Source organism: Lissotriton vulgaris, chromosome 1_1 (genome assembly GCF_964263255.1).
Source record: "Lissotriton vulgaris chromosome 1_1, aLisVul1.2, whole genome shotgun sequence".
Classification (NCBI taxonomy): Eukaryota; Metazoa; Chordata; class Amphibia; order Caudata; family Salamandridae; genus Lissotriton; species Lissotriton vulgaris.
Window position 1 is genome coordinate 311,166,969 of NC_141685.1, and position 23,848 is coordinate 311,190,816.

At 46.5% G+C, this 23,848-nt stretch overlaps 1 protein-coding gene across 1 annotated transcript in view; it reads left to right on the forward strand.

Moving 5' to 3' along the window:
• Positions 1 to 5,099: 5,099 nt before the first annotated feature.
• Positions 5,100 to 23,848, forward strand: part of LOC147747101 (vitamin D3 hydroxylase-associated protein-like) — a 374,791-nt gene continuing 356,042 nt past the window's right edge. The window contains exon 1 of the mRNA XM_086952349.1: positions 5,100 to 5,306. Coding sequence (XP_086808475.1) covers positions 5,112 to 5,306 — 195 coding nt within the window. The 5' untranslated portion in view covers positions 5,100 to 5,111. The remainder of the gene's footprint in view (positions 5,307 to 23,848) is intronic.

Here is a 23,848-nt window from a genome sequence, read left to right on the forward strand (position 1 = left end):
CCACCTCGCTCCTGCCTCCCAGCTGCCCCTCCCACGCCCCTCCCCTTCCACTATCCATATATGACAGATGTATTTGCGTGCAGCGTTCACGCACAGCGGTTGCGCCCCATGCGCGCCGAAGGTGCGCCAAAGGTAAGCCCGTCTACGCCCGTCCACGCCAGACCCCGTGGTCCCTGCAAAATCCACTCCTCCAACATCACGTATGACGCCGCCACCCTCCTAGCCCTTAACCCCGGACGCACACCTCAATGCTACGAAGCTGCCCCGAGATGTACCCACGGCCCTTTCGCCTGCCACTCCTGCAAATTTACCAGCATCAAGACCCTTACCACTAACACCGACGCCAAACTCAACTCCGACTCCAACAACCTAAAGTGCATACTACTGAACACCCGCTCGGTCCACAGACACGCCACCGAACTCTGGGATCTACTCGATACCACATCACCGGACGTCACCTTCCTTACTGAAACATGGATGAACGCCTCATCAACACCCGACATCGCCATAGCCATCCCGGACAACTACAAGATCATCAGAAAAGACCGCACCATCCAAACAGGAGGAGGCATCGCCATCGTCCATAAGAACACCATCAAAATCACGACCAGCTCCGACGATAACCTTTCAACCGCCGAACACCTCCACTTCCAGATCCACACCGACCCCAGGACCACACTCAGAGGCACCCTCATCTACAGGCCTCCAGGAACCGGTAAACTATTCAGCGAAGACATCACTGACTTCATCAGCTCAAAGGCTCTCGCCTCCGAAAACTACATTCTGCTAGGAGACCTCAACTTCCACCTGGAAAAGAAAAACGACTGCAACACCACCACCTTCTTGACAACCTGGCCAATCTCGGTCTTAAACAACTTGTTGACACCCCCACTCATGTTGCCGGACATACGCTCGACCCAATCTTCACCTCCAGCAAACTCATCTCCATCGATCGCACCACAGCTCTCCATTGGACGGACCACAGTTGTGTTCACTTCAACTACAAAACCACCTCGAACCACAACCCCCCACAACCTATCCCCCGAAGAAAATGGAATAAAATCACCACCGACCAACTCCTCACATCGCTCAACCGAAACCCACCCGCCCTCTCATCGGACCCAAACCAAGCTGCCATCGAATTCAAACAATGGTTCACCCACAGCGCCAACGAATTAGCACCCTTGAAAAACCATCACACCAAACAAGGCAGCAAAAAGGCCCCCTGGTTACACGAGGACCTTAAAAAATCCAAAAAGATATGCCGCACTCTCGAGAAAACATGGAGAAAAAACCCAACCACCGACAACATGACCACTTTCAAGGTAGCCACCCGCAAACACCACCAGCTGATTCGATCCACCAAGAAATCAGCATTCAAGACTCGACTCGACAACAACGCCCCCAACAGCAAGGAACTTTTCAACATCGTCAAAGAATTCACCAACCCCACCGCAGCCTCAAACGACATCACTCCCTCCCAAGATCTCTGCGACTCGCTATCCTCCTTCTTCTACAACAAAATTGCCGACATACATAACAGCTTTGGAAACAGTTCCAACAAACAATCCTCTCCACCCCCCTCAGAACCTACACCGCCCTCTAACAACCTCAGCGCCTGGAACCCAATCACCACTGAAGACACCATCCGCCTAATGAACTCCATCCACTCTGGCTCACCAACCGACCCGTGCCCCCACCACATCTTCAACAAAGCAGACTCCATCATTGCACCCCTTCTCTGTGATGTCATCAACTGCTCCCTCATCTCTGCTACCTTCCCAGAAAGCTGGAAACATGCCGAAGTCAGCGCCCTCCTGAAGAAACCCACAGCAGATCCCTCTGAACTTAAAAACTACCGACCCATATCCCTCCTCCCATTCCCGGCCAAAGTCATTGAGAAAGCCGTCAATAGCCAACTCGCCACCTTCCTAGAATCCGACAACTCCCTCGATCCCTCACAGTCCGGCTTTCGAGCAAGACACAGCACTGAAACCGCCCTCATCGCAGCAACAGACGACATCCGTACACTACTGGACAACGGAGAAACGGTGGCCCTCATTCTACTCGACCTCTCCGCCGCCTTCGACACTGTCTGTCACAGCACACTCATACAACGCCTCAGCAACATCGGCATAAAAGGAAAAGCCTTGGACTGGATCATCTCATTCCTAGCTGGAAGAACTCAGAGAGTCCGTCTTCCCCCATTCAAATCTGAAGCCACCGAAGTCATCTGCGGTGTACCACAAGGATCATCACTCAGTCCCACCCTCTTCAACGTTTACATGAGCCCACTCGCCTCCATCGCGCGTCATCACAACCTTAACATCATCTCCTACGCTGACGACACCCAGCTGATCCTTTCCCTCACCAAAGACCCCAACACCGCCAAAACCAATCTTCACGAGGGCATGAAAGAAGTAGCTGTATGGATGAAAAACAGCCGCCTTAAACTTAACTCAGACAAAACGGAAGTGGTCATCCTAGGACCATCCCCCTCTGCATGGGACGACTCTTGGTGGCCTGCGGACCTGGGCTCAGCACCCACTCCCACAGACCACGCACGTAACCTTGGCTTCATCCTAGACTCCTCACTCTCGATGACCAAACAAGTCAACGCCGTCTCATCCTCCTGCTTCAACGTACTTCGTATGCTCAAAAAAATCTTCCATTGGATCCCCACCGAAACAAGAAAGACTGTCACCCACGCACTGGTTACGAGCCGACTAGACTACGGAAACACCCTTTACGCTGGAATTACAGCCAAATCACAGAAAAAACTCCAACGCATCCAAAACGCATCTGCAAGACTAATTCTGGACATCCCTTGCCAAGACCACATCACCGGCCACCTAAAAGACCTCCACTGGCTTCCCGTCAACAAGAGAATAACATTCCGTCTCCTCACCCACGCACACAAGGCCCTCTACAAACTAGGGCCCGAATGCCTCAACACTCAACTATCCTTCTGCACACCCACCCGCCAACTAAGATCCTCCAATCAAGGCCTCGCCGCAGTTCCGCGCATCCAAAGAACCACCATGGGAGGTAGATCCTTCTCCTACCTGGCGGCCAAGACCTGTACCTCACTACCCACTCACCTCCGCCTCACACAGAACCACATCTCCTTCAGAAAAGAACTTCAAACCTGGCTATTTGATAAATAATGAACCCCTCCCCAAGTGCCTTGAGACCCTCTGGGTGAGTAGTGCGCTATACAAATTATTGAACTTGAACTTGAACTTGAACTCCGCTGCCGCCATTAGTGTAGGCGCGCATGCAGCTTGGACCGATATCTGCCGTGCTTAAACCAGAATCGCAACTGCTGTGGGTGAGAAGGAGTGTTCAACAGGCTTCAGGTGTTGATACTGATTTAATTACATTTTAAGAAATTAGTTTGAAGCTTGGCGTCCATGAAGCGTATGCTCTGGAGATGTAGAAGTGAAACGTCTATGAAGCGGGTACCGCGCTGAGCCACGAAAACGCTGCATTGTGCCGTGAGCGGCAGGGCTACTTTGACACGCCCTTACAAGTCCCAACCCCACCATATTGGCTATGGGGCGAGTGCAAGCTGTTTGTGAAACCGGATGAAGATAATGAACCGAAAGTGTGGTTGAAATGGTAAACTTTTTTTAAATGGTTAATAAGCCTTATGTTTTTTAAAAGGTTAGCAGCCTCACAGAGATTGGATGCTGTGACAACTAGCAGCACTAAAGAATACAGCGTCAAGGGAAGTAGTTGAGGATGGTGGAGGGGTGAGGAGATGAGAGGGTGGGACAGGAAAGCAAGTAGGATCAACAGTGAACAGAGGGAGGGGGTGATTGGAGGACGGCAGAAGAAACAGCTGTCGGCTGAGCATGTTCAGAAAGGCAATAAATTGGTTTGTCAGTCTGAAATAAAGAGTTTTAAATACGGGTAGTGGGTTGTGGAGGAGAGAAATGCTGTTCATAAGCAATTAAAGGCGTGCTTAAACTAAAAGCGTCAACGTTTATAAATAAGGGTTCGAGGTTATGGCAAGTGTTAAAGCGCATCGCTCACCTCTGTCACACCTTACATTTCAATTGAAAGTGGCGCCGTAGAGAACAAGAGAGGGGAACACGGAACACGGTTGAGGGGGCAGGGACCTGAACAACGTAGCCAGCTGGAATAACAAGCACGGCCGCTAAAGCGAAAGTGACCGTGCTGTGTTTAATTAGTAACCTGAACCACGACGAGGAATGCAGCGCGCCGCTGCTCGCTCCTGTATGCAAAACGCTGTGGGAGTAAACATTTGCCCTGCGCCCACCTTCAGCCATTTGCAGGCTACAAAAAGAAAATGACACAGGCAACAGCCAACCAAATGCGTGGGGGGAGTCAGACCCACACAGAAAAGTTAAGAGTGATTACAAGAAGCCTCGCTGAGCAGCGCATGCACACTGGCTCAGGCTCGACCTAAAAAGTGCCGGTACTCAGTACCGGACAGTCCCGGCCCATTTAAAGCACTGTTTTAGAGTTGATTCACAGAATGAACGGAGTGTGTCACCTAAGAGGATGACAGATGGAGCCGTATCCAGTAAAGCTCCTCTTTGACACGCTCGCCCTCCTCCTGCTGCTGCAACTTCCTGCCACTTGGCCTGTTTTTCTGCTCCATGGGGGGGTGGGGGGGGGTGTCAGGGGCAGGGGGGATCAGGGAGGTCTCCTTAATGGTCATTCACAAAGTCTACTCACGACTGCCTTACTCAGTGATTTATGTTACTGCCCAAATCAGAGCTTAAAATTAGCCCTCCCCTTTCTCGAAGCCGAAATAATAACCCTCTTTTAGACATAAGAAAGTTCTTAGTACTTGAGCAACTCAAACATCTCCATAAAAATAAAAATAAACACACACTTTATTTGTTCCCAGTGCAAGCCCCCTTACTTTCTCATAACATAGGACTAGCGATTTCAGACTCCAGTCCGTGCACCCGTGAAATCCACTGCGGGTTTTGCTTTGCTTTACGGCGCTTGTCAGTGGATGTTCAGTTCTCGCTCGCTTCAGTCCAAGATCCACTCCGGTTTTTTCCAATCTGGGCAGAGCAGGATAAATTCAGCATACTTAACCTATTGAGTCTGGTACTGCAGCTCACTGCGCCATGGACACCCCGGGGCTGGAGGTAGCGCCTCTGGGCGCGCTGCTGTTCGGTGGATCGGTCGCGGCGCTGCTCCTGCTGGCTTTGCGCTGGAACAGCCGCAAGCGGCGCACTCTGGACAAGATGGACCGGTCCAGGCAGAGGCGGCAGGCAGCGCTCGAGCACATGGAACGGGCGGTTCAGCGCTTCCGGCAGGAGGTAGGCAGTGCAGTGCCTGGACCGGGCGCGCATCAGCCATTGGGCTCAAGGGACAGGTGGCGTAACGGCCAGAGCGGTCGACTTCAGAGTTGGGGGAATTACGTTGGAGTCTCGGCTCAACATCCTGTGATTCTAAGCAAATCATATGATCTCCTCGTGCCTCCCAAAAATGAATGTGTCAGTCTGAATTGCAACTAGTGCGTATGTAAAGCTCCCCATTCGGGTGAAATTCGTGCCATATAAAACTGCCACTGCAAAAAAACAACAGGGCTTTAGCGCCCCCGTCACCAGCCGTGGTCTGGGCTGGTTGGGGCTGTTGGCTGCCAGCATAGCCTGCGAGAGAGCCACTGTACAACATTAATCTCGTACGTGTATTTAAACGGATTTGTCCCTTTCAGGTACCCGACTCCACTTTTCCTGCACTGCCTAATCATTTCAAAGTTAAGTAGTAACACTTATTGTTACACTTGAGCAACACTTAATGAGTCCTTGGCAGAGTTATGAGTTTCCAGTATAATTTTTTGATATTGTGGTATATGTACTATTGTGGCCTTATCCCGTTATTTTCCTTTGGTTTGTAGAGCTATCCCCTGAGGAAGGGCTAGATACCTGCCCGAAATTATTGATGATTGGATTATATTTACGTGGATTATGTTTATCTCATACGTTTTGAAACATTGATGAACCATACATGAAGTACAATGAATATGGATTAAATGTGAAAAACGACGTGACTTTGTGGATTTAACTTTGCATGAACTTTACTTTAAACTTTAGACGCTTAATGGGGGAAGCCTTGTAGTAGTCGTTCAGTGTCAACGCTGACCGGTACAGACAGCGTTATCCCTGGCAGCACGCCACAGATCATTATACAGGTCAATTTTTGCACATATATAAGCTGTGCAAATACCTCCTTCTATTCTTTGAGAGTTATGAAAGCAACAGTCTGAAAGCTGCTGTTATCAGTTGTCACCCCATCCCCTGTATATACATAGCAGTGCAATAGGAGTGTCGTGTAACACTCCTATTGCATAATAAGCGCCCATCACAGGGCAATGTACAGAGCCAATGACATGCCCGAAAGAGTTTGCCTTGGAAACAAATATATAGGAAATTAGGAATGTGCATCCTATCACAACATAAACATTTCATGTAGCTTGTAATGTTTTCTTAGTGGCGTCAATCAATCAATCAATTAGTGGGTTATAGAGCGCTCTTCTCACCCATGAGGGTCTCAAGGTGCTAGGGGGAGGGGGTGGGGGGCAGCTCCGGGTCAGTCGAAGAGCCAGTGGCGTGAGACCAACATTACAAAAAAATTCATTTCTTTAAAATGCAGAAGCGTTTCACATTAGTGCATCACATTATATGTGTGCACGGAGCGGCATTTATTGGAAGTTAAACACAAACGACTCAGTTGTCATGTGCACCCAATATCTGTGCTACAATCCTATTTTACTTGTAGCAATGTTATAGTCTAATAAATCAAATGCAAGATGGATTTCAGTATAACACACATAATGATTGCCTGTATTTCAAGGTGCTCTCATGCACCATAATGAAAATACAGGAGGAGTGATTACATTAAATGTTGCCTAGGACCACAGTTTAGTCAAGCAGGGAAGCCGGGACTGATATACATTTTTTTCAGTTTTCACATTGTGCAGTTCAGCCACAAGATGACTATCAGGACGTCCTATTTCACATCAAAGGTTTATGCTTTGTCTATAATTCTTTGCACTTGAAGTTAGTGCGTGGGTGGCAGGACACATGAGTTGGCACCTCAAGATGAGCCAGAACCAGGCATCTGGCTTGATCCTGGCTTGAGCCTTCAGCTTTACTTTTCAGAGACCTAAAGCATAGATTTGAATATCAGCAAGGCCATAATGCTCTTTCATCCTTGAGGGATTGATAAAATGGATAACATTACAGAACATTTAATGTCCTGCAGAACAATAAAGTACACTGTAGCCAGTGTTACATAGAGTACAAATGATATATATGTAAATTAAATATAACTGGTTTCAAGAAATTGTTACAAAGTGTTTCATACTAGAACATCTATAAATAAGTCTCAAAAGAATAAGATGGCATCAGTTGGGTTGCTTTTTAAAATCGCTGCACTTGACAAGTATCTTGGAACCTGATTAATATACTGACGGAGAGGATACTCTGTCGTAACAGTGACAGAGTTCACTCCCCACCAATATAGTGGTCTGCCTGCCAAATTTAATTGCGGGCGGATCCTAAGTTTGGCCACGGTAAAGACTTCTCTGTCTCCACCCCGGCCAAACTTCTCCGACGGCCCTTGGGAGCGAGGGCCGTTGAGAAATAGCTACATGTCCTCCCACCTAATTTAGATGGGCGGACACGTAGTCATTAGGTCGAGCCTATAGCAGCGCACATGCGCTGTAATAGGAAAACAACTGCTTGCAGCTGACCAGGACTTTTCACAAGCTTGTGCTTGTGGCATTTTTTCAACCAATATTTCTATTGGCGTTTGTGTGCATCTTCCTTAAAAGACAGCACGCAAGTGGGTAAAAGTGGGCCCATGTCCCGCCTTTCCCAGCCAATGTAACCACCCACGGCCGGCCTAAGGCTTGCGGTTACGCGCATGGGCCACATCTGTTTTCAATTATCGTGCCCATACGTGGGCGCGATAATTGAACGCAGATGGGCTGCTCAATCTCCTAAGCGCACGCACCACTTGCGGGCTTTCCTGATCCGTTGCCACCCCGACCCCTTAGCTTTTATTACTCAGTTCATTCTCAAAGTGATACAAAACCCTTACAGATTCACGCTAGGTTGTCGCTATCTACGCGCTCATTAACAATAACGCGACATATTGGCCCCTCTAAAGATGAAAAACAAACATGCAGTGTAAGGTCTATAGCGGTGCTACTAAGGGGTGGTCATGCCCCGTGCAGACTGGTTAGCCCCGTCATTCTGCGGGGAAAAGGGACAGTTGCATAATATCTGGCTTGCAATGCGACCTCTAGACAGTGCTTAGACAGCTGCTACTTTCAGTAAGCTGAAGACGTAGGTACACAAACCCTGATAAACATGCACCGCCCATCCCGGCTGCGCCCCCAAAGCACAGCAAGGCAGGCGCTGGTGCCCCCCGAACCCTGGCGGTAGCTCACCTCACCCGCTCCCGCAGCGGCCAGTGAGGCACAGGTCCTGCACCCTCTCTTTGGTTCGGCTCCACTCTACTAGAGGATTCAGCCCTTCAGCTGCCTTTTTCCTGAATGTGCAGGTTTCCGCTCTATCAGGAAGACTGCACGGCTAGACCAGCATGACGTCAAGGTTCCCTTTCTTGGTAAGTGAAGCATATCATGTTGTGTGTTCATGTGTCTCAATGTACTGTGAGTGTGACTCATGCTACCCGTGTATTTTTTTTAACCGGTTTTGTCACTTATTTGTAAAGCAGCAACATATGTTATTTCCCAGAGGAAATAAAATGGCAAAATAAATTATATCATTCGGAATGGGGGAACAAAAACAAACCTTTCTGCGCTCACTCGCACCAGAAAGTGACCTGGGACTACCAGCTTGTCCACATTTCTACCAAAACGGTGTAGCCCTACTACAATTTGTGGAACGTGGAAACAAGTAAGATAAAAAGCCCACAGCCCAAATCTCACTCTGTTTTCTTCTGTTTACCAACTAAACAAGCATTGGCATAGCCAATAGGTCTTGGCTTTGGGGCCTTATAAGTGTTTAGCCATGCAATAGTTGATGTTGCTGCACCAAGGATATTATGCTGTATAACTCAACACTTCTAAGGTCCCAAAGGCGAGACCTATTGGCTATGCCAATGCTTGTTTTTAGGTTTCACTTGTGCTGTGCTTGTGATATCTCTTGTATTTAATATATCTTAAAAGGGTGCTCTTATCAGTTCTCATGGCCGAATTACTGTGTTCATTCGCTTTTGTGTGGAACTTTTTTGGTTAACTTCCTCTGGCTGCACACATTTACAAAACTTCTACTAAAGCTATTCACACTGTTTAAGCCCCATTCACGTCCAATATAAGATCTCTTACCACAGAAATGGCAGACCGCTTCTAGCACTATGCTGGAATTCTTGCTTTTTATTACTTAGTTGTGTAAAGCAGCTGCTTTAGCTTTAGGACGTTTGTGGCATTTCATACTCATGCCTCAGTGTCCTTCTTTGCACATTTTAGGCTTTATCGGATTGATTTTTTTCAACTTAATCTATTTGGTCATTATGATTAAATTCTAAATGTTGTTATAAACAATGCACATTAAAATAAAGTTAAAATACAAGAGCCATGCTATATTTGACTACTTAACAGACAGCCACAAGTACAGTTACCTTGCAGACAACATGGTCATGATTTGAATGGTGCAGCAGGTGCAGTAACAAAAAGCCCCAAAATTGTCAGAACTCCTCTAAACACATAATATTGCTATATTTGACTACTAAACAGGTAGTCACAAGTGCAGTTATTTTGCAGCTAAAAGGGACTTGATTTAAATGAAGCAACAGGAGCAGAGGCACAGGGGCCAAAGGCTCTAGGGACCCGATAAACCCAGATTATTGCTAAAATGTAAAACTAAACAATAGAGTCATAAGTGCATTTATCTAGCAGGCAACATGGTCATGATTGCAACAAAAGCTCTAGGCATCCCACTAAACACCTAATATTGCTATATTTTACTACTATCCAGACGGACACAAGTGTTGTTAAAAGGGGCTTGATTTGAATGGTGCTGCAGGTGCAGTGGCACTGAAGCCAAAAGTTGTCAGAACTCATCTAAACACCAACTATTGCCATATTTGATCACTAAATAAGCAGTCACAAATGTAGTTACCTTCCAGGCACTAGGGCCATGATTTCAGTGGTACAGCAGGCGCAGTGACACCAGGGCCTAAAGCTCTAGGAACCCCTCTAAACACCAAATATTGCAAGATTTTACTACTAAACAGGCAGTCACTAGTGCAGTTAGCTTTACTTACAGGTAAAAGGGTCATGATTTGAAAGCTGCAGCAGGTGCACTGGCACCAGGCCCAAAATTTGTCAGAACTCCTCTGAACACATAATATTGCTATTATATTAATTGATTCTATTATTTCTCACTTTCGTATACATTTTTTTAATTTAGCTGTTACTTACCCGCACTATATTAACAGTAACAGCACAAGATTTTGCCTTTTCTGTACATAAACCTGTCATAACACTTTAACAAACTTTCAGTAACTTATAGTGTACAACTACCTAGCAAGCAACAACTTGCAAAAAAAAACAGCTTATTATTAATCACATAGTAGAAACCCATGCATTTAACAATGCTTGTTTACTGTTCCGTACTCAAAGGTCAAACTTGGCCACAAGGAACAGTAAAATTATTGTAATGCCCCCCCCACCCCCAGCCATTGGAGGAGACTCCCATGGCAAGGAGAGCATCACTTTTTTTTCTTTTAAAAATAAAATCCTGTTTCAGTATTTTCTTTTTGAAAAGAAAAAATATATATTTTCTGCTGTAGAGCTGCATTCTTCTGACCTTTATAAATGACCACCTGCTTGGTAGTCATTTATAAATTAGGTGGACAACCTCCACCATGGGGATGGGTTATTTACTCCGTCCCCATGGGGGAGTGGCAGGTCACCGGCCTAAATATAATTCGGGCCCTTAAATATGACATGCATCGTGGAGTAATGGTGAACTGTAGAATTAGGGCTTCAAAATCACCTTAATTGATGCTTTTCAAAATCTTTTGAGACATATATTTTTTCTTAATCTTAATTCCTGCTTAAAACTTTGTGTTACATGAACTTAAGTAGCTAAAGTCACCAATTATGTTTGGTCCAATTAATTCTGAAATGTATGATGCCTCCTTTAACAGAACATATTAATATTATGAGGTTGCGGTAAGCACCACAACCCCCAGATGTTTCCTCTGTAAATTTTGATAGGTTCGTCCTGCTGAAATTTACCTGGTTGGATAAATGCCCTTTAAATACCATGACATGCAGATCTGGTGCAAAGAGCGGGAAATCTACTTTTTGTTGGACATGCTCATTATTTTAAATTAGTCTACATTTACCTTTCTGACTGACCATTAATTAGAGCAAACACATATTCCTTTATATTCTGTTTGAGATAGGACCGACAGATTGCATTGTATTGTGCCCTGAATTCCTTCTTTGTGGACGAGTAGCAAGCTATTCTCTCTTTCTCTTGGTTGTGCTTCGTTGGAAAATTGTACGTTCCTACTGTATCCTGAATGGAAAGAGTATCTCAGCCCTGGGGACTGAAGGACCGGGTTTTAAGACCCAGCGGCGTCAGGGAAAATGCCCGATGCCTTCGAGTTCCCTTGTCTTGGAAAACAGAGACATGGGATACTTCTAAATGACGTCAAAGACCAAAGTTTATTGGCTGCAACCAGGAACAGAGATCTACGAAGCACAACACGGGTGGTTCGCTAGAGACTGCACAAATTCAATGAGCGGAGCATGGTCTTTTATGCCAAAAATCAAGCCTCAGGCAACATTCAAAATTAGCATTGGGTTCTTACAAATTGACCAATCGCAAAGTGACATTTTGAAAGTAGCGTATGACGACAATCCCATTCTCCGTTGTCCAGCCCACCAGAAATGACCAAGCACCTTCCATTATCCTGTTCAGTCAGGCCGGACAAACCCATCATAAACCCTCAACCCAAATCAGTGATTATGTTGTAAAGGAAGGAACAGAAGCAGATTGGAAGTGAGATAGAAAGGTGGGAGCAGTGTACCATAAACTCGGGCCTGCCCTACTCTTTGATCTCTATCTAACCAGCTGTTTAAGGAACTGGCTCAGCGAGGTCAGCCTCGGGCACGGAGTCAGTTCGGCCAGGTCATTCAGGAGTCAGCTAAGACATACGTGTCTCAAGGACTCGTTCGGCCGTAGTCTTCGGCCTATGGGAGGGCAACCACTCAAAATGGCTGCCGTATACTAAATGGAACCCGAAGGTTCAAACTAAATCCTTGAATACAGAGTGTTATCATCGATCGATTCATGCGAAAACGCTCATACACGCTACACTCGTCATTTGCGGTCTGCTGACACCAAAATTGTCTATTTCCAATGACCTTATTCGAACGGGTTCGGAGCACCCGAACCAGACCCACAAACTCACGGAACTACAGATCCTCCTTTTGCCCTTACATAGGCAACAGACCCAAACCCATGTTAATCTGAATCTGGATCTATATTCATCAGATCATAGATATGTTGCTGTAGCATCATCCTATTACTTAGTACCTCTCTCTGGACATGTCTCCTTGCACACAAAGTAGCACAGAGGCCACAAATAGCAGGAGCACACTGCACACAGAGACAGAACATGAAAAGGATAGCTAAGACCATCCCAATGACCATCAAAATCTTCCAACCCCAAGTGGATATCAATCCCCATAACCATCCCATCAATGACCAATCTCCTTTGTCCAAATGGACATTGGGAGATCTTATGTAGCTTGGAAATGGCCTGGAAAACTGACGGAGCGTTGTCTGGAATGAAAACACAGCAGCTCGATTGAATCAGTTTACAAACTCCACCTCGATCTGCTAGTATGACATCAAGGCCAACTCTATTTTGGAGTGTCATAAGTCTATCCGACTGGAGCTCAGCAGTCAAGTTACTAAGGGCACCGGCAGTTTCGACTATGGTGGACTCAACCACTCTCGTCAACTGGCGAATATTCCTGCTATTAGCCATCGGTCCCCAGAACGGCAGAAAACCCTTAAAGAAATCTCCCAACTCTTGCCCTGCAGTGTCTTCTTGACTAAAGACACCTCTAGCAACTCTCGTCTTATGGTAATCTGCCGCAGCTGTAAATGTGGGAGGCAACAGCAAAGAAACAAAACATGTGCCCAAAAAGTCAGGGGGCAACCATGTATATGCTTTGTCGTAGCAAATAAAGTAGGTATCCTTAGCAGCTAAAAATGCTGAGGAAGACTGAGACGTAAATACGTAAGTATCAGTACAAACGCTCTTCCCTAACTGAGCTCTCTGATTCTTGCCATTACTCTGCAGACAATAGCGACCCTGATGGGGCACTATCCAAATTGGTGGAGAACTTTTCGCTCGCTGGTTAACACTCAGACTAACTCCATATCCAGTAATATCCCATCCACTATAGGGTTGCTTCTCATCTATCGGAATAGTTTCAACGGCATTAGTCCCTTTAACCATGTCGACTATGCCTCTTGCAACATCACTATTCTTCGGGTTGTCTTTCGGTGAACGTAGGGGATAAACACTATGGGCGTAAATAAACATCGTTCTGTAAGCCCAAATCGAACCATTTAAACTGAAGGGCAAAACTAAGTACGGAATACCCTTATCGGTCATATGGGGCATTAGACCACAGATCCAACAGTTTGTCGTATTCATCACTAACTGGTGTTGGTGCAAAAGTTGAATAAAGGAATTATTGGCAAATTCCAATCGTCTATTTACCTCATGTTCAGGCAAAGGGTGAAAAGAATGAGAAGAAATAGTAGGTGGAGGTGTAGGTTGCACAGTGGGATTAAACGCTATTTTAAAAGAGAACGTCACATAACTGATTTATGAATACCATTAAACTCAATAACAAAAACAAGCACGGCATTATAAAACGTTTCATTGTGATCAATTTGCATAACTTCTTTCTAAAAATCATTGTCCGTGCAGGTCTCTCCAACTCGAAGAAATCCATCCTAAACTAAATATGCTGCTCGCGATGGTAGGGTGTTCTATGCTAAGGAATGCCTCCGTCAACCAGAACCCTCGACCTAGTGTCTCAGGCTTGCACTCCAAAGACTTTCGGCAACCGCGACCCTACAGCTGAACCCGGATGGCAGTTCGAATAACAAAAATGAGTAGATCCTCGGTGGAGAGTTAACCTGCAAACAGAAAAATCATAAAAACTTTATTTGCGCTTTATTTGTCCATGACTCTCGGTCGCAAATCATAGCGGCTTCTTCCAGGCAGTTCTTGATCTTTAAACAGCAAATCAGGCTCAGTAATGTTCAAGCGATTCGAAAGAGTCACAGCTTCTTGTAAAAGATCGTCACTTTGTCTCTCAGAGTTCGTACCAATCAGACTAGCATCGCTGAATGGCAAAAATCGTGGAACAATGTCAGTTTCAGAGTCTGGAAGTCCCTCCTGGACCCACTTATCGTACGGTAAGGGCAAAGGTGCTCGCTTACAGTGTACACCGTGGATCCAGTTTCTTTTGCCTTGTACTCGTATTGCAGAACGTGTAGACAGGAGTACTTGAAAGGGTCCTGTCCAACGGGGCTGATCGTTCTTATTCCGCTGGAAATTCTTGATGAAGACCCACGAGCCAGGTTCAATAGCGTGGCCTGGATCTTCAGAAGCTTGTGGTAGGCTCTCATGTACCTGTTGGTGTAAGATACGCAATTTAGTCGTCAGTTCGCGCAAGTAGTCAAGCAACACAGGATGTTCAATCTCACTGAATCTAGTTGGTCTTGGCACACCCCAAATATTTGCAGGGCGACCAAAGACTACTTCATACGGACTCAGACCCATTCGCGAATGCACAGTCATTCTTGTTGACAGGAGCGCTAAAGGCAAAGCATCTGGCCACTGTAGACCAGTGCTCGCTTGGATTTTGGCCAATTTTAACTTAAGAGTGCCGTTATAGCACTCGTCTAAACCAGCTGATTGGGGGTGAATTGCAGCGTGGAATTTCTGCCGGATTCCTAGTCCCTCACACACTCTCTTCATGACTTGACCCACAAATTCACTCCCATTGTCACTCCAGATAATTCTCAGCATTCCAAATCTCGGGAAAAACTCTTTTATCAAAACTTTTGCTGTGGACAAGGCAGTATTGTCCTTAAGGGGATAAGCTTCTACCCATCTAGAAAAAGAGCAAACAACCACTAAAACATATTTAAAGTTGTTGCATCTTTCCTTGTGAATAAAATCTAGCTGCAAAGCCTCGAACGGATACGTAGGAGGAGCAAAAGGACCAGCTGGTGTTGGAGTTCCCTTTACCAGGGTTATACATCAAGCACACCATACAGTTCTTAACCAAGTTCTCTGCACATTTTGGAATTCCCGCATTCTGCCAAACTGGAGCCAACAACTTACAAATCCCTTTCACGCTGATATGTGCCATTCCATGAGCCATTGTAACAACCGGAAGCACATACGCGTTAGGCAACAACCATCTTTGATGCTCGGACAAATCAGTCCAACAACCATTCGAATTCAATCTACCCTTGCTTTCTCTCCATTCATTCAACTCTTTCTCTGTAGCTTCAGCTTGAATGGATTTCACACTCTCAATCGTATCTTCACACATACTCTTCTCTGGAACCCATCTCGCCGGACCTACAACATACATTCTACTCATCACATTTCTCGCAGTGTCTTTCGCAACTTCATCCGCAAACGCATTTCCGCGACCAACATCATCCGTAACTTTCTTATGGGCACTGTATTTGAAAATCGCTACTTGTAATGGTAAAGTAAGAGATTCAAGAAGTTCATTCACCAACTGTCCATGCTGGATCTTCGTCCCATGCGAAGTCAGGAACCCACGTTCACGCCACAAACGTCCAAAGCTATGAGCCACGCCAAAGGCATATTGGCTATCAGTATACACATTCACTCGTTTTCCTTTCGCCAACACACATGCTCTCGTTAATGCAATCAATTCTGCTGCTTGTGCTGAATTATGTGGATTACGTGCAGCTTCAACAATCGTATGCAAAGTCGTAACAGCATAAGCCGTAGTCGTATCACCATTCGGCAACTTAAAACACGAACCATCAACCCACCAAGTACCATCACACTCAGGAAGAGGAGTGTCTTTAAGGTCTATTCTCCCTTTCGTTTCTTCTTCAGTTCTCACAAAACAGTCATGCTGTTCTTCACTATTATCTAGCTCAACTGAAATTGGCAACAACGTAGCTGGATTCAACCTGTTGCATCGTTTAATGTGCACATGACTCACTAACAACGTCAACTCGTAACCTGACAACCGAGCACTAGTTAAATGCTGTGTCTTCGTACGGTTCAACAAGGTATCCACTGCATGTGGAACCATGACCACTAACGTGTTGTCCATAACTAAACCAGCATACTGTCGGATTGAAACAGCCGCCACCGCTGTGGCTCTCCAGCAACTCGGCAATGCTCTAGCTACAGGATCTAAAGTTGACGAAAAGTAAGCACATGGGCGTTGCTTATCGCCAAATTGCTGAGTCAAGACTGAATATGCACATCCCTCTCTCTCGTGGACATACAATGTGAAAGGCTTACTGTAGTCGGGGGTACGCAACACAGGAGCCGAACACAATGCATTGCTTAATTCTGAAAAGCTCTTTTGACATTCATCAGTCCAAGGAATAGGATTTGGAGTATCCTTAACAGTAAGTGTTATCAAAGGCTTCGCTAACAAAGAAAAATTTGGAATCCACTGTCTACAGTACGACGTAATACCCAAAAACGCACGTACTTCCCTCTGTGTCTTAGGAACACTCATTTTCACAATAGCTTGAATTCTCTCTGGGGTCAGTTTCCTTCCCTCCTTCGATAAGAGGTGACCTAAGTAGGTTACCTCTTGTCGACAATATTGTAACTTGGAGAGAGAAACTTTATGATGACAATCAGACAAGTGGCGTAGTAATGACAAAGTGGCCTCCCTACAAATCTCTTCAGTATCAGCGGCCACTAGCAAATCATCAACGTACTGAATAAGGGCTGCACCACCAGGGAAAATCAACAGATCAAGTTGTGTTTTCAAAGCTTGACTATAGATCGATGGACTCTTACAATAGCCTTGAGGAGCGCGCTTAAAGCGGAAACTGTGTCCTCCTAAAGAGAATCCAAAGATATCCCTACTCTCTATGGCAATCGGGATACTGAAGAAAGCATTCTTCAAGTCAATCACCGAAAACTATGTGGCAGTAGCCGGAATCAGAGGTAACAAGGCAGTAAAATCAGGCACAACAGGAAATTGTGGAACAACAATCTTGTTCACTTCGCGAAGATCGATGACAAACCTATATACAGGAGGCTGTGAAGAATCCGTTCTCTTCAAAACAGGACTATTGCACACATTACCTCTTGTTTCCTCAATGACATCCTTTTCGATCAAATCATAAACAATTGCTAAAAGTGCACACTCACCATCACTCGATATACGATACTGTGGAATGCGAGGTAACTTAGCATTGACTTTCAGTGTCACAACATATGGGGGAATTTCCAGTAGGCCCACATCATTCGGACCAGTAGCCCACAATGAATCTGGCAAAAAAGACAATTCAGGTGGAAGCCTGTCTTTCGATATATACATCGGAGAGATGACTCTCTCACCCAAGGTAAGATGTACTCCTAACAGAGAACAATACAGTGTCGCATACAATCTCTTAAATAAATCCAAACCCAACAGATTCTCATTACAACCGGTAGTCAAAAGAAGGGGTGCTTCGATCTTACACGGTCCAACAGAAAGAGACAATGGAGCAGAAATCAGATTAGTAACGGGGGCGCCAGAAAAACCTACAGAAACATTATCAAAGCCAGACAAAGGTGCGCCAGGGAGTTTAGAATGCATAATAGAACTCTTTGTAGCACCAGTATCTAGCAGAAAAGTTTCTGACACCCCTGATGCAATCACTTCAACATAGGGTCCACTCTGATCTACTGGAACTGAAACAACTCCCTCTCTTTGTCCATGGCTGTCCTAACAGTCTTTACCATTTACTTCATCACCTTCAACATAGTAATCATCCATATAGTACTGTGCTGTCCTACCAGACGAACCTTGCTGCTGATGAAAACTATTCATCGAGTTCTGTGGAGGCAAAGGACGTACGTTCTGTCCGCGACCTCTACCTCTAGGCACTTGTTGAGCACCTCGACCTCTTACACTAGAAGCATCATTTGTGCGCTGTAACAAAACCGGACAACTATTCTTGAAATGACCCTCTTCTTTACAATACGCACACTGATTAGGCCCATACGGGAAACATTGTTGAGAAGACTCGTTTCTTTGCGAGTTTCTTGAATATTGCTGAGGTTGCTGATAATCGCGCTGATTATTAGTACGGGGTGGATAAGCTTGTTGTAGAAGAACTTTAGTCTTCAATTCCTTAGTCTTCTTATCCGCTTTCTCTAACTCATCTTTGCGCCTATTCTCATAGTACTGGGCTGTAGCTAAAATCTGTGCTGACGTGGAAACTGCCCAAGCACTCTCGGAATCCTTCAACTTAGTGCACAACTCGGGAAGCAAATTATGCACAAATTTGTCGACGAACAGCCTCTGGCCACCCTAGCCATATCCTGACCACTATGATCTACAAAAGTTTCTTCAAACCGAGTGAAGAAATCAGACACAGTCTCGTCTTTCTTCTGTTTACATGCAGACAACTTATCCCAATTCACACGCACCTCAGGCATCAAAGTCTTCATGAAATTAATAATCCTACCAGGCAGTTGAGCAATTAGTTCTTCAGGTTTAGCACCTCTTACTTGTCTATCATTGGCAGCCACAATATTAACCCATGTATCACCCAATTCTTGATCATGATCCGTATGTCGAATCACATTCCAGATAGGCTGTGGAACAACATTGCCAAACAACATGTCTATATCTGCTAAAGTCATGACGCACGAACCCACAGTTTGAGTGAGCTCTTTATAATATCCCGCCGGATTTTTGCGCGGGTCAGGTAAAGTCTGCTTGATCGCTAGAACTTCAACACGCTTCCAAGGAACATGTACCCATACTCGCTGAAATTGCACAGGCGCAGCTACAATACCCAATCCAGCATCAGCCTGTACTGCTTCCTTCCATACCGGAGGAACCTTACGCATCGGATATTGACACGCTTTTCTCCTTACCGACGAATCAGGCTCAAACAATCGCTCGGAAGGAGCATTATTACGAAACGACAACAACGTCGACACCGCTCTCTCAATGTCGAGAAGACTCACAATCGTCCCTTTCGCAAACTCGGAACGCACTCAATATAATTCTTCAGGCGTTTTACCCACTTCGTCCATCCACTGTTCATGGAGGAACACACACATCATCTCAAAAAAGTATCATTGCTTTGGTGCTTTCCCTTGTCGGAAAACATCCATAATACCCTCAAGATCATACTGGGAGGTATACAATGTGAGAAGTTGGCCTGATATATGATGCTCACTAGTTCTTGTGAGAGTCAATCAAAGGAATGGAGCTGTCCAGAGGCTGTAGGATCGCTGGGACCACGCTATACTAACTTGAGGTAAGTACTAGGATGCCCACGGAACGCGTGTGCAGAGTGTGAACTCACCCGCGAGATGCGTACAAACGTCTATGGACAGTACAGTTTTAAGAAAAAGGTGAGTACGGACGTCCCTGACTAGATAGGACTAAAACGACTGTGGAACTGGACACTAGGAGAGTCCAGCTACCCTTGAGCACCGAAATGCTTGTGTTACCTCACCCACAGGCTGCGGGTGCATAGGTGTCAAGTCGTGTCGGGTTCCGGCGTTGAAGTCTATGGAGCCTGGAGGAAAAGATGCTGCAGGCGGTCAGGAGGAAGATGTCCGGTGTGATCCAAGGGTGGATCAGTGAAGAGAAGAACCTGAAAGCAGAGGGGACAATGTTCACAATCACTAGCCAGTGACTGGAGTGGAACCAGGAGTGGAACCAGATGTCGTCGTCGTGATCAGGTGAAGGTGGATGCTTGTCTCTGCAGCCACGTGGACCAGGTGGTGTCTTCGATGACCAGGATGGAGGCACGAGCTGTCCCACGCAGGCTCTCGCTGTCGGCGGTGTCGTCTTCCGTTTCGGAGTCAACAGGCCTTGGCAAAGGCAACCCACGTGGTGAGTGGAAACTGCGTCTGGAGTGGACCAGGAGGGTCTGGGGTGCTCCTCTTTTGTTATGTTATGTTAATTTATTTCTTCTATAGCGCTTGGCTACTCCAAGGAGCATCCCGGCGCTTTGGCGAAACATATCAGCAGGTAAAACAACAACACAACAGCTAAAATGCAAACAGAAAAAGGAAAAAATAACTATTTAGTAAAAAGCCACGTTTTAAGGTCTTTCCTAAAAGCAAGAAGACTGGAAGCCTGTCTCAGGGAAAGTGGTAGTTCGTTCCAAGCCTTCGGGGCTAGGTAACGAAACGAACGACCTCCCATTCTTGCACGCCTAATGGTAGGGACTGTCATCTTGGACAAACAGGATGACCTCAAGGTCCTGCTGGGTACATACCGGGAAAGACGTTTCCCAATGTACTTGGGGCCTGTGCCATGTAGAGCTTTGAAAGCCAATGTCAGGCTTTTGAAAAGAATTCTCTTTGCGATAGGTAACCAGTGTAAGGTGATCAGTAAAACAGTGGCACCTGCTCTTCTCGGGAGTCCATAGATGGCTCGGGCTGCCGAGTTCTGCACTACTTGCAAACGGGTCAAAAGATATTTCGGTAGACCCAAGAAAAGAACGTTTGCGTAGTCCAGTCGAGATCCAATCAAGGCCTGAACAATTATTTTCCTATGATGGAATGACACTAAAGGAAGAAATTTCCTCAGCATCCGCAGAATGCCGAAACATTTTCCGGAGAGGCACGAAATATGAGGCCCAAAGGACAGTTCACTGTCCACAATCACTCCCAAGTTCTTGGCCTTGAAAGACACATTGTCAGGGGGAAGCATATCTTGTGGCCACCAAGATTTCCAATTTGGTTCGGGAGCGCATCCAAAAAAGAGCAGTTCTGACTTATCGGAATTGCACTTTAAGCCATGACACCTAAACCACTCAAAGACCGCACCAAGACAATCCCTAATCTGTATGCCATCGAACGACCCGCCCCTATCACATGTGAATAGGAGCTGGGTGTCATCGGCGTAGGATACGATATGGGCGCCAAAAGACTCTGCGACTACCGCCAGAGGGGCCATAAAGATGTTAAAAAGCATGGGGCTGAGAATGGAGCCCTGAGGGACCCCCACCTCTAGCGGAGCCATATCAGCGGAGAAAGGGGGCGCCCAGATCGTTTGCCGGCGGTCGGCCAGAAAAGATTTGAACCAGTTCCACACCGTTCCACGAAGGCCGCATTCCCAGAGTCTTACAAGGAGGCCATCGTGAGGAACGGTGTCGAAAGCCGCCGACAAATCAAGCATAACTAACATGGCCTTTCCTCCAGAGTCGAGCACTTCCCTGATGGCATCAGTGACCTCGAGTAGGGCCGTCTTTTGGAAGGGAGCAAGGGCCAGTCTGGAGCAACCAGACCAGCAGTGAAGATTTCGCAGTTCATCGTCTGGGAGGCCACTAGTCAGCCGGTAAGTGACCAGACAACGCGTCGAGCAGCAAACAGGCAGAAGGGCCCCACGCAGATCTCGTGGATGCTGGAGGGCTGGTCTTCGGTACAGGAGCTGCTCGGGGTTGGGGCTTCTCAGTCCCCAAAGCACTTGGACGAGGATGCCTCTGAAGTCGTGCTGGAGCGAAGTGCTGCTTCTTCCAAGATGGCCGGTCCCACGTGTCTCGTCGCACCCACGGATCTCAGCTGTGCTGCAGATGTAGGTAGAGGTCGGAGAGGTCTGGGAATCCAGGTCTCATCGGGTTCTGAATTCTGGATCCTTGCAGGAAGACGACAAAGGGAAGCCGCTGTACGCTGATGCTGCCTGCTTGTGCAGGGTGGACACTCCTTGCCCACAAGGGAGATTACTTCAGTCTTCTGTGGAGCAGCACGTCGAAGTCCAGAGTTTCTTCTTGTAAAGTTGTTCAGGATAATCTAGTTTGGAATGGGACCAGCTCCTACCTTTATCCAGCTAAAGGGGGGCTGCACTACGACTAGGTCCCTCCTCTGGGTGGGACCAGGAAGGGGGGTGGTTACACCCCCTTTCCTTTGTCTGGTCTTGCGCCAGCTCCGGGGCTGGGGTGCCCCAGGAACTGGTTTCGACCGGTGTATGCACCGGGACACCTTGTGTGCCCCGGGTATGTCTCATTCTTTTCAGCCCTGTCCTACCTAATACACAAATCCTGTCTGGGGTGGTGCTAGCATCTCCCAAGGCAGGAAACCCTTTGTCCAAGCCTCCCTCGCTGGAAGGACTCCCAGCAGCAGGTCAGACTTGTGTCTGTGTTGGCAGCATCCATTTTATGATGCTGAGGCTCGTGTTAACTTTAACCGGGGTTCACAGTTACATACATGTTGTGTCCCCCTAGAAGGGTGGAATGCTACCCCCATCGCCAGAATTGGCGCGGGGGTAGTATTCCAATTCGTATGACACCTTACTCGACATGCTTTGATAATGTTATACCAAAGTTGGCAATAACAGCGAGGATTATAATGCACTTAAGAGTATATGGTATAGCGTTATCATGGAAACAGCTAAAGGACTTGGTTCCGAAAGCTGCAGACAGGCTCAGATCATGCAAAATCACCATCTCACATAATTCCAAGCACTCTGCCTTCAGGATGGATAGGGCCTGCCATAGGAGTGACTGATAGGAGGATATGTGTCCATTTTAGGTTTAGATATAGGGATACTATATCTAAAGAAAAGGGTGATTACACCACCTTGCCCCAGCTGATTGATCAGCCAGTTGTGTCAGATTTGGATGGCCAGCCAGGGGTGGCATAATACATGCTGTAGCCCCTGGTAGGCCTGGGTGCACTTATGCCCTGGGTACCTAAGGTACACTGTACAGGGGCTGATAAGGTGACTCAGTATCCAATTAGATATGTACCTAGAGTACATGGAATCCATTTTACAGAGAGAGCAGTGGGCCTGGGGTCCTGAATAGCAGGGCCCCAGGTCAACTAAGTCGAAAAACCAGCAAAACACCAGGCAAAAAGTTGGGGGCAACTATCCACCTTCCTACATACGTAACCCATCTACGTGCCATGTGATCCAACACTACACGCTCATCTGTATCAGGCAACTGACTAGGTGATTGTCTATCCTCATACACTGGAGACATACCCAATTGTCCCAACAAAGGAGTCAGAAAACCAGAAAAAGCAGCAGTCATTCGCTGCCTAGTAGAAGGATAATATGAAAGAATAAGGGAAGAGGGAACAATAGTAGAGGAATCCAAAGTCGGACCAGAAGGAGTATTACAGACAGGCGTAGGAGTAGCAGACAAAGGGGGAGGCAAAGTTAGCGGCCCCTGAGGAGGCTGTGCCAAAGGAACAGTAGCCAACGGAAGAGGAGCTGACTGTGGAGGAATTACGGGTGGCACAACAACTGGATGTTGCACAGCCACGACTGGTGGCGGTGGTGCCGTAGCACTCTGTGCATAAAGGGGTGGCGAACTCAAGAGATGTGACATTAAAGGATCTTTCGCAAGATCTTTCTTGTCTTCCTGTTCTTTAGGCAGTAAAACTGGGTAGCATCTATCTACTGCTAACTTCTTCACCCTAAGCATCTCTTCGCTCTCTCGCTCTTCCTCATTATCCCTAAACGCAACAGCAGCTTGTACCATTGACATACCTCGTTCTTGTTTATTTTTCTTCGCTAATTTAATTTCTTTCTGTTTGGTTTCTTTGCGCCGTATGCGGAAAGAGTCAAACATCGCCGGCC